The sequence below is a fragment of the Perna viridis genome, chromosome 14 (assembly GCF_037379345.1).
Source record: "Perna viridis isolate PV_CMFRI_1.1 ecotype Kerala chromosome 14, ASM3737934v1, whole genome shotgun sequence".
In the NCBI taxonomy this organism is placed as follows: domain Eukaryota; kingdom Metazoa; phylum Mollusca; class Bivalvia; order Mytilida; family Mytilidae; genus Perna; species Perna viridis.
Genome location: NC_142458.1, coordinates 6504241 through 6521843, shown reverse-complemented (window position 1 = coordinate 6521843; position 17603 = coordinate 6504241). Strand labels below are relative to the sequence as shown.

At 33.2% G+C, this 17603-nt stretch overlaps 1 protein-coding gene across 6 annotated transcripts; it reads right to left on the bottom strand.

The window, feature by feature from the left end:
- Positions 1-4682: 4682 nt before the first annotated feature.
- LOC148597943 (uncharacterized) lies at positions 4683-16441 on the bottom strand. Of its 6 annotated transcripts, none has more exons than XM_088561052.1 (6): positions 16318-16441; positions 15769-16158; positions 10829-13714; positions 9977-10363; positions 8509-8644; positions 4683-6072 (listed from the first exon to the last, which is right to left on the bottom strand). In XM_088561052.1, the coding sequence occupies exons 3-5, from the start codon at positions 10872-10874 to the stop codon at positions 8544-8546; spliced, it is 534 nt and encodes a 177-aa protein (XP_088417178.1). In that variant the 5' UTR covers positions 10875-13714; positions 15769-16158; positions 16318-16441; the 3' UTR covers positions 4683-6072; positions 8509-8543. The 6 variants fall into 6 exon arrangements, 2 of the variants coding, with proteins under 2 accessions (XP_088417178.1, XP_088417180.1); XR_015918459.1 differs by lacking the exon at positions 4683-6072 and having other exon boundaries at positions 7080-8644; positions 10829-13013; positions 13614-13714; XR_015918457.1 differs by lacking the exon at positions 4683-6072 and having other exon boundaries at positions 7080-8644; positions 11945-13714.
- Positions 16442-17603: the final 1162 nt, after the last annotated feature.

Below are 17603 nucleotides of genomic sequence, written 5' to 3'. Positions count from 1 at the left end.
CTCTGTACATGTATGTTTACGCCGCAAAACAGAAAGAAAGTTCATAACAACTTATAGACAGTAAATATAGTAAACGATAGATTGTATCTTGATCAGAGCCCCTCTCTTTTTTTTAATCCACCCCTAGCCTGGACAATGATGTTTCCTTTGAACTAATATTCTATAGCAACTATGATAACAATGTGTCCTATTCATACGGCTACTAAAACTGGAGTATTTTTGAGAGGTAAAAATAAAATTCGTTTTTATTGCGTCTGAACTTCTTACTTATTTTTGCGTTAGAATTAATATTTTTACATGGAATCTGGTTTATTTTTATCATCTAGTTTAGTATAATCCGTTCAGAGCAGCGGCGGACACAGTGGGGGGTGTATGGGATTGGCTTCCCCCTTTTTATTGGAAAATTTGTCATTTTCATGTGCAAAATTGACAAAAATAGTAAATAGTATCCTTGCACACACCTTTTTTCCTGAATAACCCCGGCTTGCACCCTCCTTTTTACAGTGTGGATCCGCCATTGCAGAGGATATTGCATTACAAGCATCAGCCTGGCGCACAATTAAACATCATAAGACATTAAATGTTGTGACAACATGCATGTACATGTTTGCACATGCTTCCATGCAAAATTCAAAGTTCACAGTTTATGTATTGTCAAATGTATTACAAAATCCAGCCTTATCATGAACCCCCGAGTCGCATTTTTTGTTTGAGAATCCCTGATTCATGGTTAAATCTTGAAGGTTTTATCTGAAGTCCAAGCATATACAGACAAATGCAACGAAAAAAAAAGAGATGTGTATGATATTTGTACAATGTATGTACAAAAATAAATCTCAAAATCTTACGTCTTTTCATCAAAACGTAAGGTAGACTCGATACTTTACATGTGTCTGTTCATAAAACAGTCCGGAAACTAGACAAATTGCACGGAAACGATTCCGTATTATACAATTTTAGTACAATTAATAGTTTAAATATGTGAAAATTTGCAACTTCAAACTCATTTTGCAAAGCCTATGTTGCTGATCGAATCGAGAACTATGTGGATAAGTTATTCGTTATTCAGTAACGAATACTTAGATATACATTGTAATATTCTATGGTGTCTTATTATCTCTTAATCATTGAAAATGCACGTTTTGATACCTATCCGCAGCACTATTTTGTTAGTAAGTTTTGAAAACCATTTATGCAACTACGAGGAATGTTCTATTTTTTGTGTTATGTTATGCAGATAAGAGGAATTGTTTACATGGATAAAATGGGAACTCTTTTTGTTCTTTGGGTTCCCATGCAATTAACAGTATGCAATAAAATGGAATCCACTATACTAATATACAAAAAAACACGAATCTCACAAACCCCGCTAAAAGCTGAGACAGAGCCTTAGTTTGTTTTACTTCTAGTTTTACTAAGTCTCCTACCCAAAAAATATTAGAAAACAAATGAAACTCTTGATTTTTTATATTTCCCTCCTCCAGTACAATGCTTATCATGCAGAAAAATAATTTTAGTTCGTTACAGCATAAAAGAATCTGAATTTATGTTATTTTTGATATAGAAAGTTTTTGCACGTTGTTTTTCAAATTCAAAATTTGTCAAAATAAAAAGAATTGTTACTATTGTTTCATTTTTAGATACAAAAATTTAATTTAATGAAATTGAAATAAATAATTTTGTTTATTTGACATGATTTGTATTGAAAGAGAAAATCAACAGCAGTTTATTTCTTTCCGTCCTCATACAGATAGGTTCTTTAAAAAATTTCGAAGAAACAAAAAGGTGATATATATATATATTTGACCTAAAATGAAAAACAGATCGACTGAACCATCGCTATTTGATCATGCTCCCACATTTTTTTAACAGTTCGAATTTCTGGTCCTACGTCAAGTTGTTGCATTTTGGCTTTACCAAGTGTATTCATTATTTATGTATCTAACGTAAATTATGATACTTCGGTTATTTTGCACCATAACTAAACCCACCAAAATATAACTGAAATGTAAACATCAAATTTGAGAACAAATGTACAGAATTACCAGAATAGATTTTTGTTCGGAAATGCAAATATGCTGTGACATAAATATGTAGTGCAGTGCAAGCTAACAATGATGTGTGAAAAATTGCGATATAAATGAAAATTCAATAGTTCATGTTTGTCGGTGTTGGTATTTAGCTGGATCATTGCATAAAATGTCGCAGTCAATTCGTCTAATTGGCAATTCTAACAAGAAAATCCATGCTAGCTTGCACTGCATCATACATTTAGGAACAGGGCTACATGAATTTCATACTTAAAATTTTGTTCTTGACAGCTGTAGATTTATTCTAAAATACGTTGTTCACTGTTATGTTGTTAATTCTATATAGAAGTTATGAAATGTCCCAGATACTGACTTTAGCTGAACCTTAAGGGACCAATTCATAAAATTGAACATCCTCGTAAACAAAATTGCGTCGCACGTCGTTCTCGTTCGCCATGAACAATGCAATACAGTTTCTGATTCGGTCCAAGAATCATTCACATTTTCCTTTATTTCAGGGGAAAATGATGTGGATCATTATTTTGATTCTAGAGTTATTTGTGGTTTCTGATGCCAAATTCACATCGTTCGAAGACTTTCTCAGGGTATCAAGTTCAATTAATCCGAATGAAACTTGTATTTTCTACATTAACGGAACAGTTTATGGAAGATTAGCAGGACTCCGACAAGTGCCATTATTTTGGTTGGAAGGTTACAATATAAATCGAAAGATACCACAACAGAATGGAAATTGGATGTCTTTATCCCGCGAGTTTCTCGTCTATCGTGATTTCCATACGCGACAAATTTTGGAAGTTTTCATAAATCCTTTCACTGCAAAGCCAAACGAAGTATTCCACATTGTCAACGATCATGTGAGTTGACAGATTTCGGAAAAGTTTAAAATTCCATCTGTGGTAATACCAGGCAATATCGTAGCGTTTAAAGCAGATTACATTTTACAGTACCCCAATCCACTAGACCCAGAAGTTTACCCAAAGTTTTCCGCTGGGAGTAGTTACAAAGGTACGGAACTTTTCGCGTATTTTGTAAATCAATCAGAACTTGCCAACACGGAAAAAAACATCTATTGACAGTGTTACAACCTGGTCACGGCATAGTCAATTTCTTCCTTGGTTTGAAATGGGACAAACAAGAGGCTCCATGTTTTATTCGGCGTTTGCATGGCAATGCGTCAACGGAATTCAATGTGTCAGTCGAGACATTCTTCGCTTGATAAAACAAAAGTACAAAACGTTTTTGAAAGCTCCAAACAAATACGAAGAGCCGGAAGACACCACATGGACCGTCTTCAAAAGGACTATCGATCAACGACGAATGTTGAATCTAACCGACATCAATCTTCCAGCTGTCAACAGATCAATACGTACATCTTATTATTCTCACATTGACCCTAGGATTATACGCCTGTTATCAAAATCTGCACACCAGATTAGTTTTCACGCGTCCTTAATGACTCAAATAGTTGGAGTGAAATCTTTAAAATTACTTAACATGAAAGGCTCGTTAACGCTCAAATCGATTCGTATTCTTTATGGTATTTATCAGTTAACTGTAACCGGAACTGCTTCGTATTTAGACCCTTAAACATTGCATCCGATCACATATTGGGTCAACCCTATAACAAACAAGACGATTAACGTCCCAACTGTCGCTATAAGTGAAGAATGGGACCTCACGACAGACAAATCGCACTCAACCTACATCCCAGCCATACAAATAACTGGTCTTACAGTGGTTGATGATAATAGTCGTATCGGAGATAACCAAATCGGGACGTATCACAGGTATTGTAGCATGTTTGATTGGATGAGTTTTGACGGTGTTGATGGTAACCTTGTTATCAAAGCAATATTTTCTAGTGCTCCTAGAACCAATACTAACATAAACGTACTCATTTTATCATATATTGCCGAAGTTGCTAGTTATAAAATCACTAGAGTATAGAAATTCTGTCAACGAATTTTTTGTATTTTATGTGTCATTCTCTAAGTACGAAAATCATTAGTTGCACTGTAAAAAAGCCAAGTGGTTTATTTTAATGATTAAGAAGAACAAAATGCAGGTCTAAATGGTACTATAGAAAAACCTGTCTAAATCTAACTTTAATTTCTCCGAAGGCTTTCACCAGACACCTGTTTAAGTCCCTTTATATCAATTTCAATATACTTTGAACATTGATAGACTGAAAACCTGTCTAAATCAAACCAATTCTAAAGTCCAAAACAAATTCGGTTTAGACAGGTTATACTGTAAAATAATGCTGGCCATAATTGATATCGGCTATGCCTCAGTCCCATATGGCTAACCTCGGACCAATAACGAAGCCAATATGGAAAACCTTACGCAATTATACCTTTATTGATTATCAACATAGACAAAAACGATAAATCGAGCTTACAATTATTTAAATAGATTGAAGGTTATTTTGAATAATGACACGTAACAAAATTTAAATTATACTATCTTGAGGTAATATCATAGTATTATTGCGTAGGGTTTTCCATATTGGCTGAGTTATTGGTCCGAAGCTAGCAATATTGGACTGAGGCGTAGACCATCTATCTATTTCATTAAAGAAAGCTATTTTAAAAGAGCAAGTAAGCAAGTAAGTAGGGAAATCAATTCTTTATTCAAATGGTAACCTAAATTAGAATAACTCTAATTTTAATTCGGGCCCTCTAAACGCAAATACAATTTTAAAAAAAGATTAATAAAGGGAACCAAGTTTATAGCGGTAATCAAAAGAATGTAATCCAGGGACAAAGACCAGACATGGAAAACAGACATACACAACAAAGAACATAAAGTAACTAAAATCATACATACAAAGTAACAAAAGTAAATGAGCAACTCGGACTCCACTAAAAACTGGGAGCATGGACCAGGTGCATCGGTAGGGTAAGCGTCCTTTGCTTTTCTAGAAACACCCGCCGAGTTGCTCATAAAAAACTATACAACATAAATATGTTCTCTATATGAACAATAGTATATGTTCTCTATATGAACAATAGTATATGTTCTCTATAAGAACAATAGTATATGTTCTCTACATTTATGTTAGTACTCAGTTCTCTAAATCCATTACCAATTAAATTTTTTCGCCAATGTAAAAAAAGCGTTGAAAACAAATGATTCCAAAGTAAATCTAACGATTTACAACATTTTACAACTGCTGGTAGTTCATTCTAAATATTAACAGCCGAAAAATTAAAAAATCTATTATACAAAATGTGTTGGGTCTAGGTAGAAATATGACTTAGGCTGACATTGATTTTGCTACGACAAATAGACAGGCACTAATCCACTAACAAATTAATACATTAAAATAACTTTTTGGTAACTTACTCGATTAATAAAGGATAACCATTTAAGTGACAAAAATATGAAAGAAGACGAAACAGAATAATAACAATTTAATATACTAATAATTCTAGCAACTCTTATTTGCAACTTTACGGTTCTGTCAGAATCTTGTTTGGAAACATATCAACAAACTATTACACAATAATCTATATAATGGAAAACATATCGGTTATGAAATAACTGGCTAAAATGAGTACACCTTTAATTTGTTTTAAATATCAAGAAAATATATATATATACTGAAAAGCCATAAGACCATCAGAATTCAAACAGGACCAAACTGACAAAAAATAAATTGAGAAAATCCACAAAACAACGTGCTTACTTAATATTAAGATTTATTTATGGGATAAATAACGTATATTTTTTTACATTTTTAAAATATACATCAGTTCTATTTTATTTTGTTTTGTTTTGTTTTGTGAAGTCATTCAAATGATCCCAAACCAAATAACGTTTTGGCGTAAAAAAAATAATAGCACCGATAAGACCTATTCTGCCACTACAATCTTCAAAGAAGAGTTAGTGGACAACTATATATCTGTACTATCCTCTTTTGGTCTCACCACCAAAGACGATGATTGTGATTTACCGTCTATGTACTTGATTCCTAAACTCCACATGAATCCAGGCAGTCAACGCTTCAGAGCTGGATCTGCAAATAGTACCACCAAACATCTGTCAAAACTTTTAAGCCACAGCTGTCAAAAGGGGTCTACAGTTCTACCACAACACTTGTTACTTCCGTAGTTGTATAAATTCAATGTGGATCCTGAAAATCTTCTGGAGACCCTCAATTCAAGATTATTATCATCATACAATATCATTAAAACCTATGATTTTTCAGCACTTATACTCCTATTCCCAATACTCAGTAAAAATCCCGACTCGAAAACATTATACATCGTTGTTTCCAAAAAAAACATGGCACACCTAGGTACAAATATTTATATCTTGGTAGAGATTCCACATACTTTGTAAAAAACAATTCCAAATCATCTTCCAAATATACAGAAGAAGAAGTTTTCAGGGTGGTGGACGTGTTTTTCAACAAACGGTCGGCATTCCAATGGGAACAAATTACTTTCCTTTACTTGCTGACCTATTCCTTCACTCTTATGAGGCTGACTATATAGCTGATCTGACCAGAAAGAAAGAATATCGTTTGGCTAGATCCTTCAATCTCAGTTTCCGCTATATAGATGACGTATTATCTTTAAACAATCCTAATTTCGGGGATTTGATACATCGCATCAACCCAAAAGAACTTGAGATAAATGATACTACAGACACTGTAGTCAGCCTAAGTGTATATCTTGACCTACACTTTGAAATCGATGGTAAAGGAAAACTATTGACCAAACTTTACGACAAACGTGATGACTTTTCATTCAGGATAGTCAACTTTCCTTTCATCTGTGGCAATATCCCTTCAGCACCTGCGTATGTAGTGTTCATATCACAACTCATACGTTATGCCAGAGCTTTCCGAAACTACGCAGACTTTTTGTATCGCACTAGAACTCAAACAAATACGCTACAACATTGAAGTCATCACTACGGGCGTTTTATGGTCTTCATCATGAACTCGTGGATCGTTATGGTGTATCCATCTGCACCAGGAAAATTGTTTCTTGTATAAAACAAAATGCAAACGTCTAATTAAAATTTTGAAAGTTTACATATTTATACATTTTTGTACAAGTCTAACAAATACAAATGGAAGAGCATATCACAGTCTTATATATTTATTTCCATTTAAGAAATGTTTCTATTTTTTGAATAGGTTGTACGTTATGACATAAAACCGCGAATTTAAAGAACGTGTTGGTTATCAAAGAGTAATTAAGGGAACCAAGATTCTAACGGAATTCAAAAGCATGTAATTTAATGACAAAAACCAGACGTGGAAAACAGACGAACACAAAAAAAAGAACATGAAGTAACTAAAATAATACAAAGTAACAAAAGTTAATAAGCAACTCGGACCCCAATAAAGACTGGGAACATGGACAAGGTGCACCGGTAGGGTAAGCGCTCTCTGCTTTTCCCGACGAGTTGCTAATAAAAAGTTCGGGGTAGACGAAAGAGGAAAGGAAAACTATGATACGTTGAACAAATCAGTTTCCATGGTGCAGATAGATACACCGTAACGAAACACGAGTTCATGATGACGGCCATGAAACTTCTGTAGTGATGACTTCAATCTCGTAGCAACATAACACTGTTCCAAAGTCCTAATTGTAAGTTGTCTAGCACGAAACAAAATGTCTGCGTAGTTACGGCAATCTCTGGCATAACGTATGAGTTGTGGTATGAAAAATCCATACGCGAAAGGGATGTTGCCACACATGAATGGAAGTTGACCATACGGAATACGTTTATCTTGGCCAATACCTCCAATTATCTTTACATTGAACTTTGACCATACGGAATGGACAGTAATCGCGTTTGTGTTTATCTTGGCCAATACCTCCAATTATCTTTACATTGAACTTTGACATGAAACGAAATAGGTACTTCACACTTAATGAAAACAAAACATTTACATCAGATATGATTTACCCAAATTGTACATGTGAATCAAATATATGATTGTAATAAACCTTTCACTAATTCAAAATCGTTTCCCTAAACATATCGAAAATGCCAGTGTTTATATGAACTGACAACAGTTGTCGGCAAGGGTCATTTGAAAGACATGAAACAAATAAAAAAAATGTTACAAAACCCGTATTAATATTGTAATCATTTGATTGGAAATGCAAAATATTATTTTGAAATAATCTGTTGTTTTAAAAAATATTTGGATTTTTCTGCTACGAATCACTTGAGACTAGATTTAACAACCATCATCTACAATCCTGTAAAAGAAATCGCTTTCTAACGCAGGTGTTATCAACTGATAAGTTCATTTAAAAAAAAACAATAACAACGTACGTGTCGGGTCTTTTCCAAACAGAAATTGTAAAAGAATTAATATTTATGTTATATCATATGCGATCCTTTTAAACATTCGGAACAAATCCATAAATAGACAATATAAATAGAATAATATCAAAACACTGTGTTAAAATAATCTTAAAGTTACCAAATGTTATACAGATAGCACAGCACAATTTTTCCTCAGAGACAAATCCAAGCCATAGTCATTAAGGTAAAGCACACAATTAGATCAGCAAACAGATTCGTCCCTAAATCGCTGAAACCACCAACCGGACATGGCGCTGTAAAGAAACAAAGATATGTTCTTGATATTCTTCATTAATAGTTGTTTGACTTCAACGCACATCATGTATATTTTAGAAATAAGGCTTTGGACATACTCGGAATTTTGCATTATGCGTTGAATGTATTTAAAACCATCTGGACTGAAAATTATTAAAATTAAGCTACACCTCCATGTAACGGAGATAAATGCAAACGAAATCTGACTGACCCTTGTGTTCTACTTTCAGTAACAGCGGCCATGTTTTCGACGAATAGAAAACTATAACAGTTCTATACAAAAAAATCCCCAGGGAAAATTCAAACCAAATTTGATTTAAGTGGTCAAGTAGTGCCAGAAGAGAAGATTTATGAAAGATATAAGCCAAAAAAGGAAAGAAAAAGGCAATCACTCAATCATTATGCAACAGATTAACACGAAAATTTTACCACAAATAGATCTCATCATGCTGAACACTTTTATCACATATCAGAATTTGACTAAATCTAACAGTTTTGGAGATGTATGGAAAAAAACTTCTGACTGACCCATATGTAATGGCAGCAATATTTTTCGGCCGATCGACAATCCTTACACCAGTTTTATGCAGTATACCCTAAGGAACATTCAATTCAGTTCAGTAGTAACAGAGGAGACAATGTTTGATATATCTTAACGAAGGCGGATGCCAAAATGATGGCAATTATAGCTCACCAGGGGAGGAAAAGGATATAAATGCGATTTCTGCATTTAAGATAACATTTTGAATAATTCAGCTTTCACAGAAAGACTTAACAGTGCATTTTTCTTCCACCATGATTTATAGATTGCCTGATTCATACAGAGAATAGCACTAACATGTATATATTTGTATGTACTACATGTATACAATTTTTGACCATATGTATCGCAGACTTAATTCGGCAGTATTAACATTTCATGTGTTGGTTTAAAACATATGCAAAACCACATGACATTCATATTCCCCCACCTTAAAACATAAACCAAATCACATGATATCTACTATTCCCACATTTTAAAAACATATGCCAAACATATGACATTTATATTTTCTTACATTTTAAAAACATATGAAAAACAAATGCTATATTTTGGTAACATCTGAGAGACTGAGACAAATTTGAAATGTGCCTTCCGGAAGGCGCGACATGCGACCCAGGCACATTATTCTGACTCAGGGAAAACAAGTCGACACAACACTCTAATTCTGCCAGGACTACCAAGTTTCAACTCCTTGAACTTTATAGCGCACGCCAGCAAATTTTAGTACATCGAAATTGCTTAGTTTTTTTTGCGAAAAATTCAATTTTCGTTGTCGATAAAAACTTACCCGATATCTCTTTCCTAAGAGAGAACGTATCGTTAAATGCGATGCTTGTGAGACCCCTAACTAAACACACGTATACACCAGCATCACTTTTCTCAAGGTTCTCTTTGGAAATTTCTAACACTAATCGTGCCTTATTTAAAGGACAAATGATTGATTTGTCTATAAATGATCTGCGCTGCAGCCCTTCATTCTTCCATGTAACTATATATCCTGTTGAGCATTTAATGGGATCTTTTGGTTTTATGAAAACTATTGTATTCAGTGTATGAGTCACATTTTTCAAAATCTTAATGTAGTATATGTCACTAAATAGCTGCGTTCGAGCTTGACATATTATATTGAAGTTTTCATCAAGGCATTGTTTTGCACCTAAACTTGGTTCAAGCACTGAAAAAGATAAGCCATAAGAACATATCGACTTATCTATAAATAATATAATATATAAAACGATAGATGATAAATGTGAAAAAAATTTAAAAATGACTTTTAAATGAGTATAACGTTTGTTCCCTATTCGACAAATAAAACAAATAAGTTGATGAATTAAAAAGCCATTAAAGATATCAAAGTAATTATTGTAAGATCGCTTTTCAATTGAATTAAAAAAAAAGAGACCTGCAGCAAGTCTTACGATCCGTAAAATAGAGGGCACGTACTTGATTCCCCTTTTTAAATAAAGAAGTATAATATTTACAGTTCAAAATCAAGAAGAAAAAAATATCAAATAATCTATTATTAAGCTATAACGTCATGTATAAATGATACACAAATGTGGTAATAAGACAATTAAAATTATTAACATTTTTAACAAAAATCATTTTAAAAATCCTATTCAACCCAGAAATTTCTTACCTTTCCCTACAGAGAAAATGAACAACAATAAATTAATATTCATCATTGGAATTTTTAAATTCTAAACACTCAATATAGGAATAGGATATTGGAAAGATATCAATGATTGCGCATCATACTAAAATAAACGTATAGAAATTTCCAATACTAAATTATGGGTATGATTTTTAAAGTTTAATCATATCGAATTTATTGAAGAACAACAGTACATCCTTCTTACGTTGTAGTTGTGCATATTTTACTTTTTCTTGTCTTATATGATGTATACTGTTCGTCGGCAGAACGTTAAAGAGAATGTCCATTTAGAAACTAGGTAGATCATATAATATGGGTGGCACAAGGAAATGTTTTGGGTTTCAATGTTATAGGCGTAGCCTTAATCTCAACGCCTTGCTCTGTTTGAATGTTGTTGTCTTTTAATTAGTTACTGAATACAATACATGTTGCTATTTTAAACGTTAGATATGCTATGCCGTACCAACCAAAATTATTAACACGGCGCTAGCCTGGATGTTCAACTTATGACGGTGACATAAAGAACAAGGATTTTTTTCTGTATTGAAGGTATATGACTCAAAACACATGTTCAAAGTTCTCTTAAAATCAACTAAACTGTGAGTAGATGAAAGAGTTATTTCCCTCGATTTCAAAGTCCTAGTGCTTTCTACTTTGTATATTTCACTCGTACTATTTTATTTCATTACAAATTAACAGCCATTCCTTATAAATGTGTTTGTGAACTCTATTGGATGAAAAAAGGAAAAATAAAATTAGCATAGGCAACTCACTGCCTGGATCTTCCATGAGCACCCTCTCAATTGTATTGTTTTAAACAGAAGTGCCATGAAATTGTTTTAGGACCATTAAGTCATAAACAGGGTTGTTAACTTTCAACTCGAGTCATTTAAAAACTCAGTATTTAATTTATTTAATCCCCGACTGATTACTTAAAAGTGGCGAAAATTACATAAGACATAGTTTGTAACTTTAAGTTTAATAAAGAGTTACCAAAGGAACCATGAATCAAGCGGAAATCGAAAATAAAATGTAATCCAGGGACAAACTCCAAACAGACACAAGCAACAAAGAACAAAAAATAATCAAAATAATACGTACAAAACAACGAAGGCAAATGAGCAACTCAGGGTAAGCGATCTCTGCTTTCACCCGCCGAGTTGCTCATAAAAAGCCAAGTCCGGGGTAGACGAAAGGGCAATGAAAACTATGGCACGTTGAACAAATCGGTTCTCATGGTGCAGATGGATACACCGTAGCAATCCACCAATTCGTGAGGAAAACCATAAAACTTCCGCGGTGATGACTTCAATCTTGCAGCAAGAGTTATTTCAGATCTGAAACTTTGTTCATTTTGCGAACCTTTCGCGACAAATCCAAATGAATATAAAATTATGAAAACGTGTCATTATTTGGACTGCAAAATACAGAATGCCTTAGAAGTGTCCGGCCAAATTGTACTTTGCAACCGAAATTTACTCAAAATTTTTTTATTAGTGAATAAACAAAAGTAAACTATGGTAAGTATTATAATGCAAAGTTAAATGCAAAACTGAGGATATAATAAATAAATGGACGAAATGGCTTACGGTACATTCATACTTATGATACATTGTATGAAACCAGAAAGAATATAAAGGTGAATATTCAGATTCAAATAGTACAAAAAAATAATCAAAATCCAGAAACAGTTTGCAATACATTGTATTTCGAAAGTCAGTCCTTGTAAGAATCAGGCAGTAGGTGACATATGGTATGAAAAAACCGCCATCTTGATGATGTAATTTGAAAGAAAACAGACAAAATGTTCCATATCATGCTGGACTATTGAGTTACAATTTCTTTGAAATGCACTGAAAATTAACATTTCAAGGGCAGATAATTCTGTCAAAAACCTCAATTTTCTAAGATTCTATCGAAAAAAAATTATGGGCAAATCCAATGATCCATGTTTCTGATTTTTCCCATTTTGCCTGATTCTTACAAAAACGTACACTTAAGAAGAAAAAAAAACAGTAATAGCATAAATAGGAGAATAGATCTCGTCTACACAGGAAAATATTGTTCATGTTTAATTTAGGTGAACCACTTAAAGACATTGTTTCATTAGGTGTATTATTTCTAACACCAACTGGATTTGCATTGAGGCTATCCCCATGTAAAATTTAACCTGAAAGAAATGTAACTTTAATGTGGAATTCATTTAACATGACATCATGACTGTGATAAGTTCACGTGAAATTCACATGGTCTAAATTCACTTGAATATTTTTGCCTGTGTATCTATTTTCATATGTTTAGGGTCAACATGGGTAACATACAAAAAAATTAAAAAACATGATAACCATGTTAAATATATTGATAAAATGAATTTACCATATAGTTTCTGGAATGAATAAAAGACAGACAAGTACACATTGTAATGGGGAAAAACTGCATTTTAATGGCCAAATTGTAGTTTTGGCCATTTAAATTCTTAAATCAACAAATATTCAATTGATCAACAATATGAATAACAACTTAAAACATGGTGAACATGGTGAGCATTGTAAGGGTGGGATTCTCCACGCGACATTTTGATTTCCCGGCACTTGGCGGGTAATTACAAATTTTTAATCACTCGCTCATGCTGTGTGAATGAAGCTTATTAAACAGGAGAAATATAAATTAAGACTATATCACTAAATATTTTGACGGTACAAAAATGCTTTTTTAAAACAGCACCATATTATTTGACAATACTTCTCATGCATGTCATAATAAAACATACTTAGTAAGTAAATACTACCACACTAAACGTTATAAATATAATTTGGCTCGTTTGGAAATTCGTCCAACCATCGCTACCACTTTTTGTGGGACACGTATCAACTGAAATAAAACAAAATCGTATTATCAGCGAAGTGTAACAGAAAAAAAGTTATACTAAGTCTAAGGAATACACTAAATATTAGCGATAAGGCCCCCAGGTAACCTTGCCGCATCGCAGGTAAAACAAAATAGTGCGCATACGAAATAGTTACCGAATAGGGTTTGAAGAGGTAACCTGAGGTAACAATTAAGAGAACAATACATAGGCATGGGTTACCCGAGGGCCTGTTTATGTGACCTATTATTATTCTTCTATATTTCGATATGAAATGAATACTGTACAGTATCTTGATGGTTATATGAGTTTTTTTGTAAATTTAACTCTACGAAAGAATGATGTCTTTCCACGGGATCCAATTTTCGTAGTTTAGTTTTATGGTACAGATATACCACGGGCATAAGTTCCAAACTAGAAGTCAAATACATATATTCCATAAAGAAAGTGCGATTAATTTAACGAACCCGTGAATCTGAAAATCCATTAACTATGAACGCACATTTCAGAAAACACGAGAAATGATTCCCATGGATTTAAGTACAATTGTCATTACGAGACTCTGTAGTAATTACATTTATGTGTTGTTAAGATCCTCGTGTTATACTTGTCAAGTGCCAGTTCCTGTAAGAATCAGGAAGTGGGTGAAACATAGTATAAAAACCCATCATTTTGATAGTGTAATTTAATTATTTCCAACATCAGAATCAAGAAAAACAGAGAAGATTTTCCATATCATGCTGGACCATTGAGTTACAATTTCATTGAAATTCACTGAAAATGAATATTTCATGGGCAGTTTACTCTGTCAAATCTAATTTTTCTAAGATTCTATTAAAAAATTCTAGGCAAGTCCAATGATGAAGAAATACAATAATGGTCTTTTCAAATAGAGAAAGCATTCTTGAGTGATATTTTGTTGACAGATCGGTGGGGTTTTGACATGCATGTTTCTGATTTTTCCCATTATGCCTGATTCTTACACTTTATTGCTATTACATATCTTGCAGGACAGGTGCTAAGTTCTCCACTTCCTGGTCACAATGATTATAAAATGATATAATAGTCAGGGGAATTTTCAGAATTTCCTTTATTTCAGCCATTTTGTCAGTGATTTGTGATAATTTATAATTTTATGTCATTGCTTTAACGTGAATGTAAGTGCTAACATTCATATTGTTAGTCTCTTTATTTCAAGTAAGCAAATGTGATAAATGATTGATATACATCTAGGTGTACATTGTGTAGAAATTCTATGTTTTTTTTTTTTTTTTTTTTTTTTTTTTTTTAATTATTTTTCGTTTTAAGCAATGAATAGTAAAAATAAACATATATGCTACACAATATGATTTGTACATCTAAGCATTTTGGTTCTTGTTGGTGTTATTTTTTTAGGTGTGTTGGTGGCAACTTTTCACCTAAATGTAATTTAAGTAGTCCAAATATTTATTGCTTGGGCTCATTTGAAAGCTAGGACACTATATAAAGATACTACGACATAAACAAAACTTGTTTGAACTATGGTAGTTAATAAAGTATCAAGATTTCACAAAATAAGTCGTCGGTGAGCATGCATTGAGCATGCTCATTATCTTACTTACGTGAGATAATGGGCTATACGATTATTGCGCATAGCTATAATTATTTAGTTAACCCCCATTTGATGTCCTAAGGTGACTTGGACGTTTGAACAATTGAGTCAGAAAAATCTAGGCTTTTTACCCAGTTGTGTACAAAAATAAAAGTATGTTTATACAGAAAAAAAAGAATTTTTGGCTATTCTTGAGCGACAAATTGATTCTTTAGTAGAAAGTATCATTAAGGTAATCGCCGTGAAGTAGCATGAGTGGCATGTGCACGGTGGACCCTCCAAGTCCATGGATTAAATGCTGTTGATTCTACTACATGTATTTGTGTGTTAAATTTTAGTTTTGAAAGTTGAAGCAACTACATATATATATACAGTTTCGACTTTTTATACATTTTGTTAGGGTATTATTTGTACAATCGGAAAAAAAACTTCAGACTACCTGAAATAACATACTAAAAAATACCGAACCTGACACTCTTTTGTAAATGAAATATTTTTCGTCTACAGGTCCCCGAACTGTGCGACCTTTAATCCAACACACATACACACCCTCGTCAGTTTCTTTTATGTTTTCTTTGGTAATTGTCAGAACCAGTCGTGTCGCATTCACGGGGAAAACAGAGGATTTGTCTGTGGATGATCTACTTCTGACGTTAGCACTCTTCCATTCCTCGGTATAGTCTGTTGGCTTTGATACTGGAATATCGGGCTTTATAAAAACAATGTCCGACAATGTTGTAGAAGCATTTTTTGACAGTTTTAAGAAATAAATATCCTCAAATGTTTCGTTCTGGGCTTGGCATGAAAGGATGAAGTTCTCACTGAAGCACAACTTCGCTCCAACGTTCACAAGCAAAGCTGAAAGGAAATGACGTACATTTACATAGCAGACAAACCATATACGAGTCATCCTAATATGACGAATTGAATTTATCATGTCGGTAGAATGTCGATCAAATAACATGTTTAAACTAACTATAATAGAACCCATAGGCAATAAAAATTCACAAATCTTACCTGAAATAAATGATACAAGTAAGTCATGTCTCATGAATATCATTCCTTGTTTAGAAAATCTGGTATTATGAAAGAACAATCATGTTCTAACAAACATTTGGGATATTTTATTCTAATTTAAGGTATAAGTTTCCATAGGCTATTTAAAGCTATAGGTTGCGAAGGACTATTTAAAGAATCAACTATAAATTGTTCCAAAAGAGTATTTATAAGTAGGTTACGCAAATATGAATCCCTCGAGTTGGCATTTAAAGTGACGTCTTTATTTCTCGTTATCATTATGATTATCATTATGGGCCCACTTTAAATGGGATTCATATGTACACTATGTTGAAATTGAGTCTTCAGTTTCGATCGGAATTCCCCGATTATTCTCGTCACACAGATGATTTTTTTTGTGTAGCGGAAATGGCCTTCAATGTGAAGCGACTCGCTGAATGATTTGTTTTTTTGCCAAAGGTGAATATAATGTCTAATGATAAAAAACCTGTTTAAGCGATGATTTGAGTAATCAAACTGACTTCCTCGTTCATATCAAACTCTTTGAGTATTTCCTTACAATGAGTGTTTTCAAGTTGCTAATATTGTTAGCGATCGTAATTATAGTACTTCACATTTGCATGTGATTTGCATAATTATATATTACTACACCACCTTATGCTGGTGATCGTTGCCGTAAAACCGTAAACTCTAGCTTCATACATGTACGAGATCAACATGTACCTCTTAAAAATCATACACGTGTATTCTACATGTGTTTGTTTTACTTGTATGAGAACGGGGAATTTACATTATAAGATGGAATGATCGGTTAGCATTGAACTCAATGTAATATATTAATTCATTCTTTGATTCAGACACATTGGCTCGTTAATTGTAATGTAAATTTGGTCTAGTCAGTGGTTGAATTGTCACACAAAAATTATCAATATACTTTTTGAACAAGTTAAAAAGACCAACTACACGTCTCCGTTCACGTACTGATTTAGGCGAGGGTATTTCTTGAATTGCTGTTATATGATCAGGAGGTGGCTGAATGCTATTCTTTGAAGTAAGGTGGCCTAAAAAAAAATACATGTATCTCGTGCAAAAATACATTTTCTTGGTCCCAACTTCAAACCAGCTTCCTCTAAGCGAGAAAACACATTATTCAAGTCATCCAAATGTTGTTCAAAAGTTTCCGATGCAATTAGTATATCATTTAAATAACATATAATACCATGTAATACTTCGTCTATCAGAAGTTGGAAAGACGATGATGATGATTTTAGGCCCATCGGTAATCT

Bases quoted from the DNA above. Each gene is read 5' to 3' on its own strand.
- LOC148597943 (XM_088561052.1), bottom strand. From the start codon at position 10,874: ATGATGAATATTAATTTATTGTTGTTCATTTTCTCTGTAGGGAAAG. The intron at 10,364-10,828 runs GTAAGAAATTTC...TATCTTTTTCAG, and splicing joins CATTTTCTCTGTAGGGAAAG to TGCTTGAACCAAGTTTAGGT. The intron at 8,645-9,976 runs GTAAGTTTTTAT...GTTTCTTTACAG, and splicing joins TCTTAGGAAAGAGATATCGG to CGCCATGTCCGGTTGGTGGT.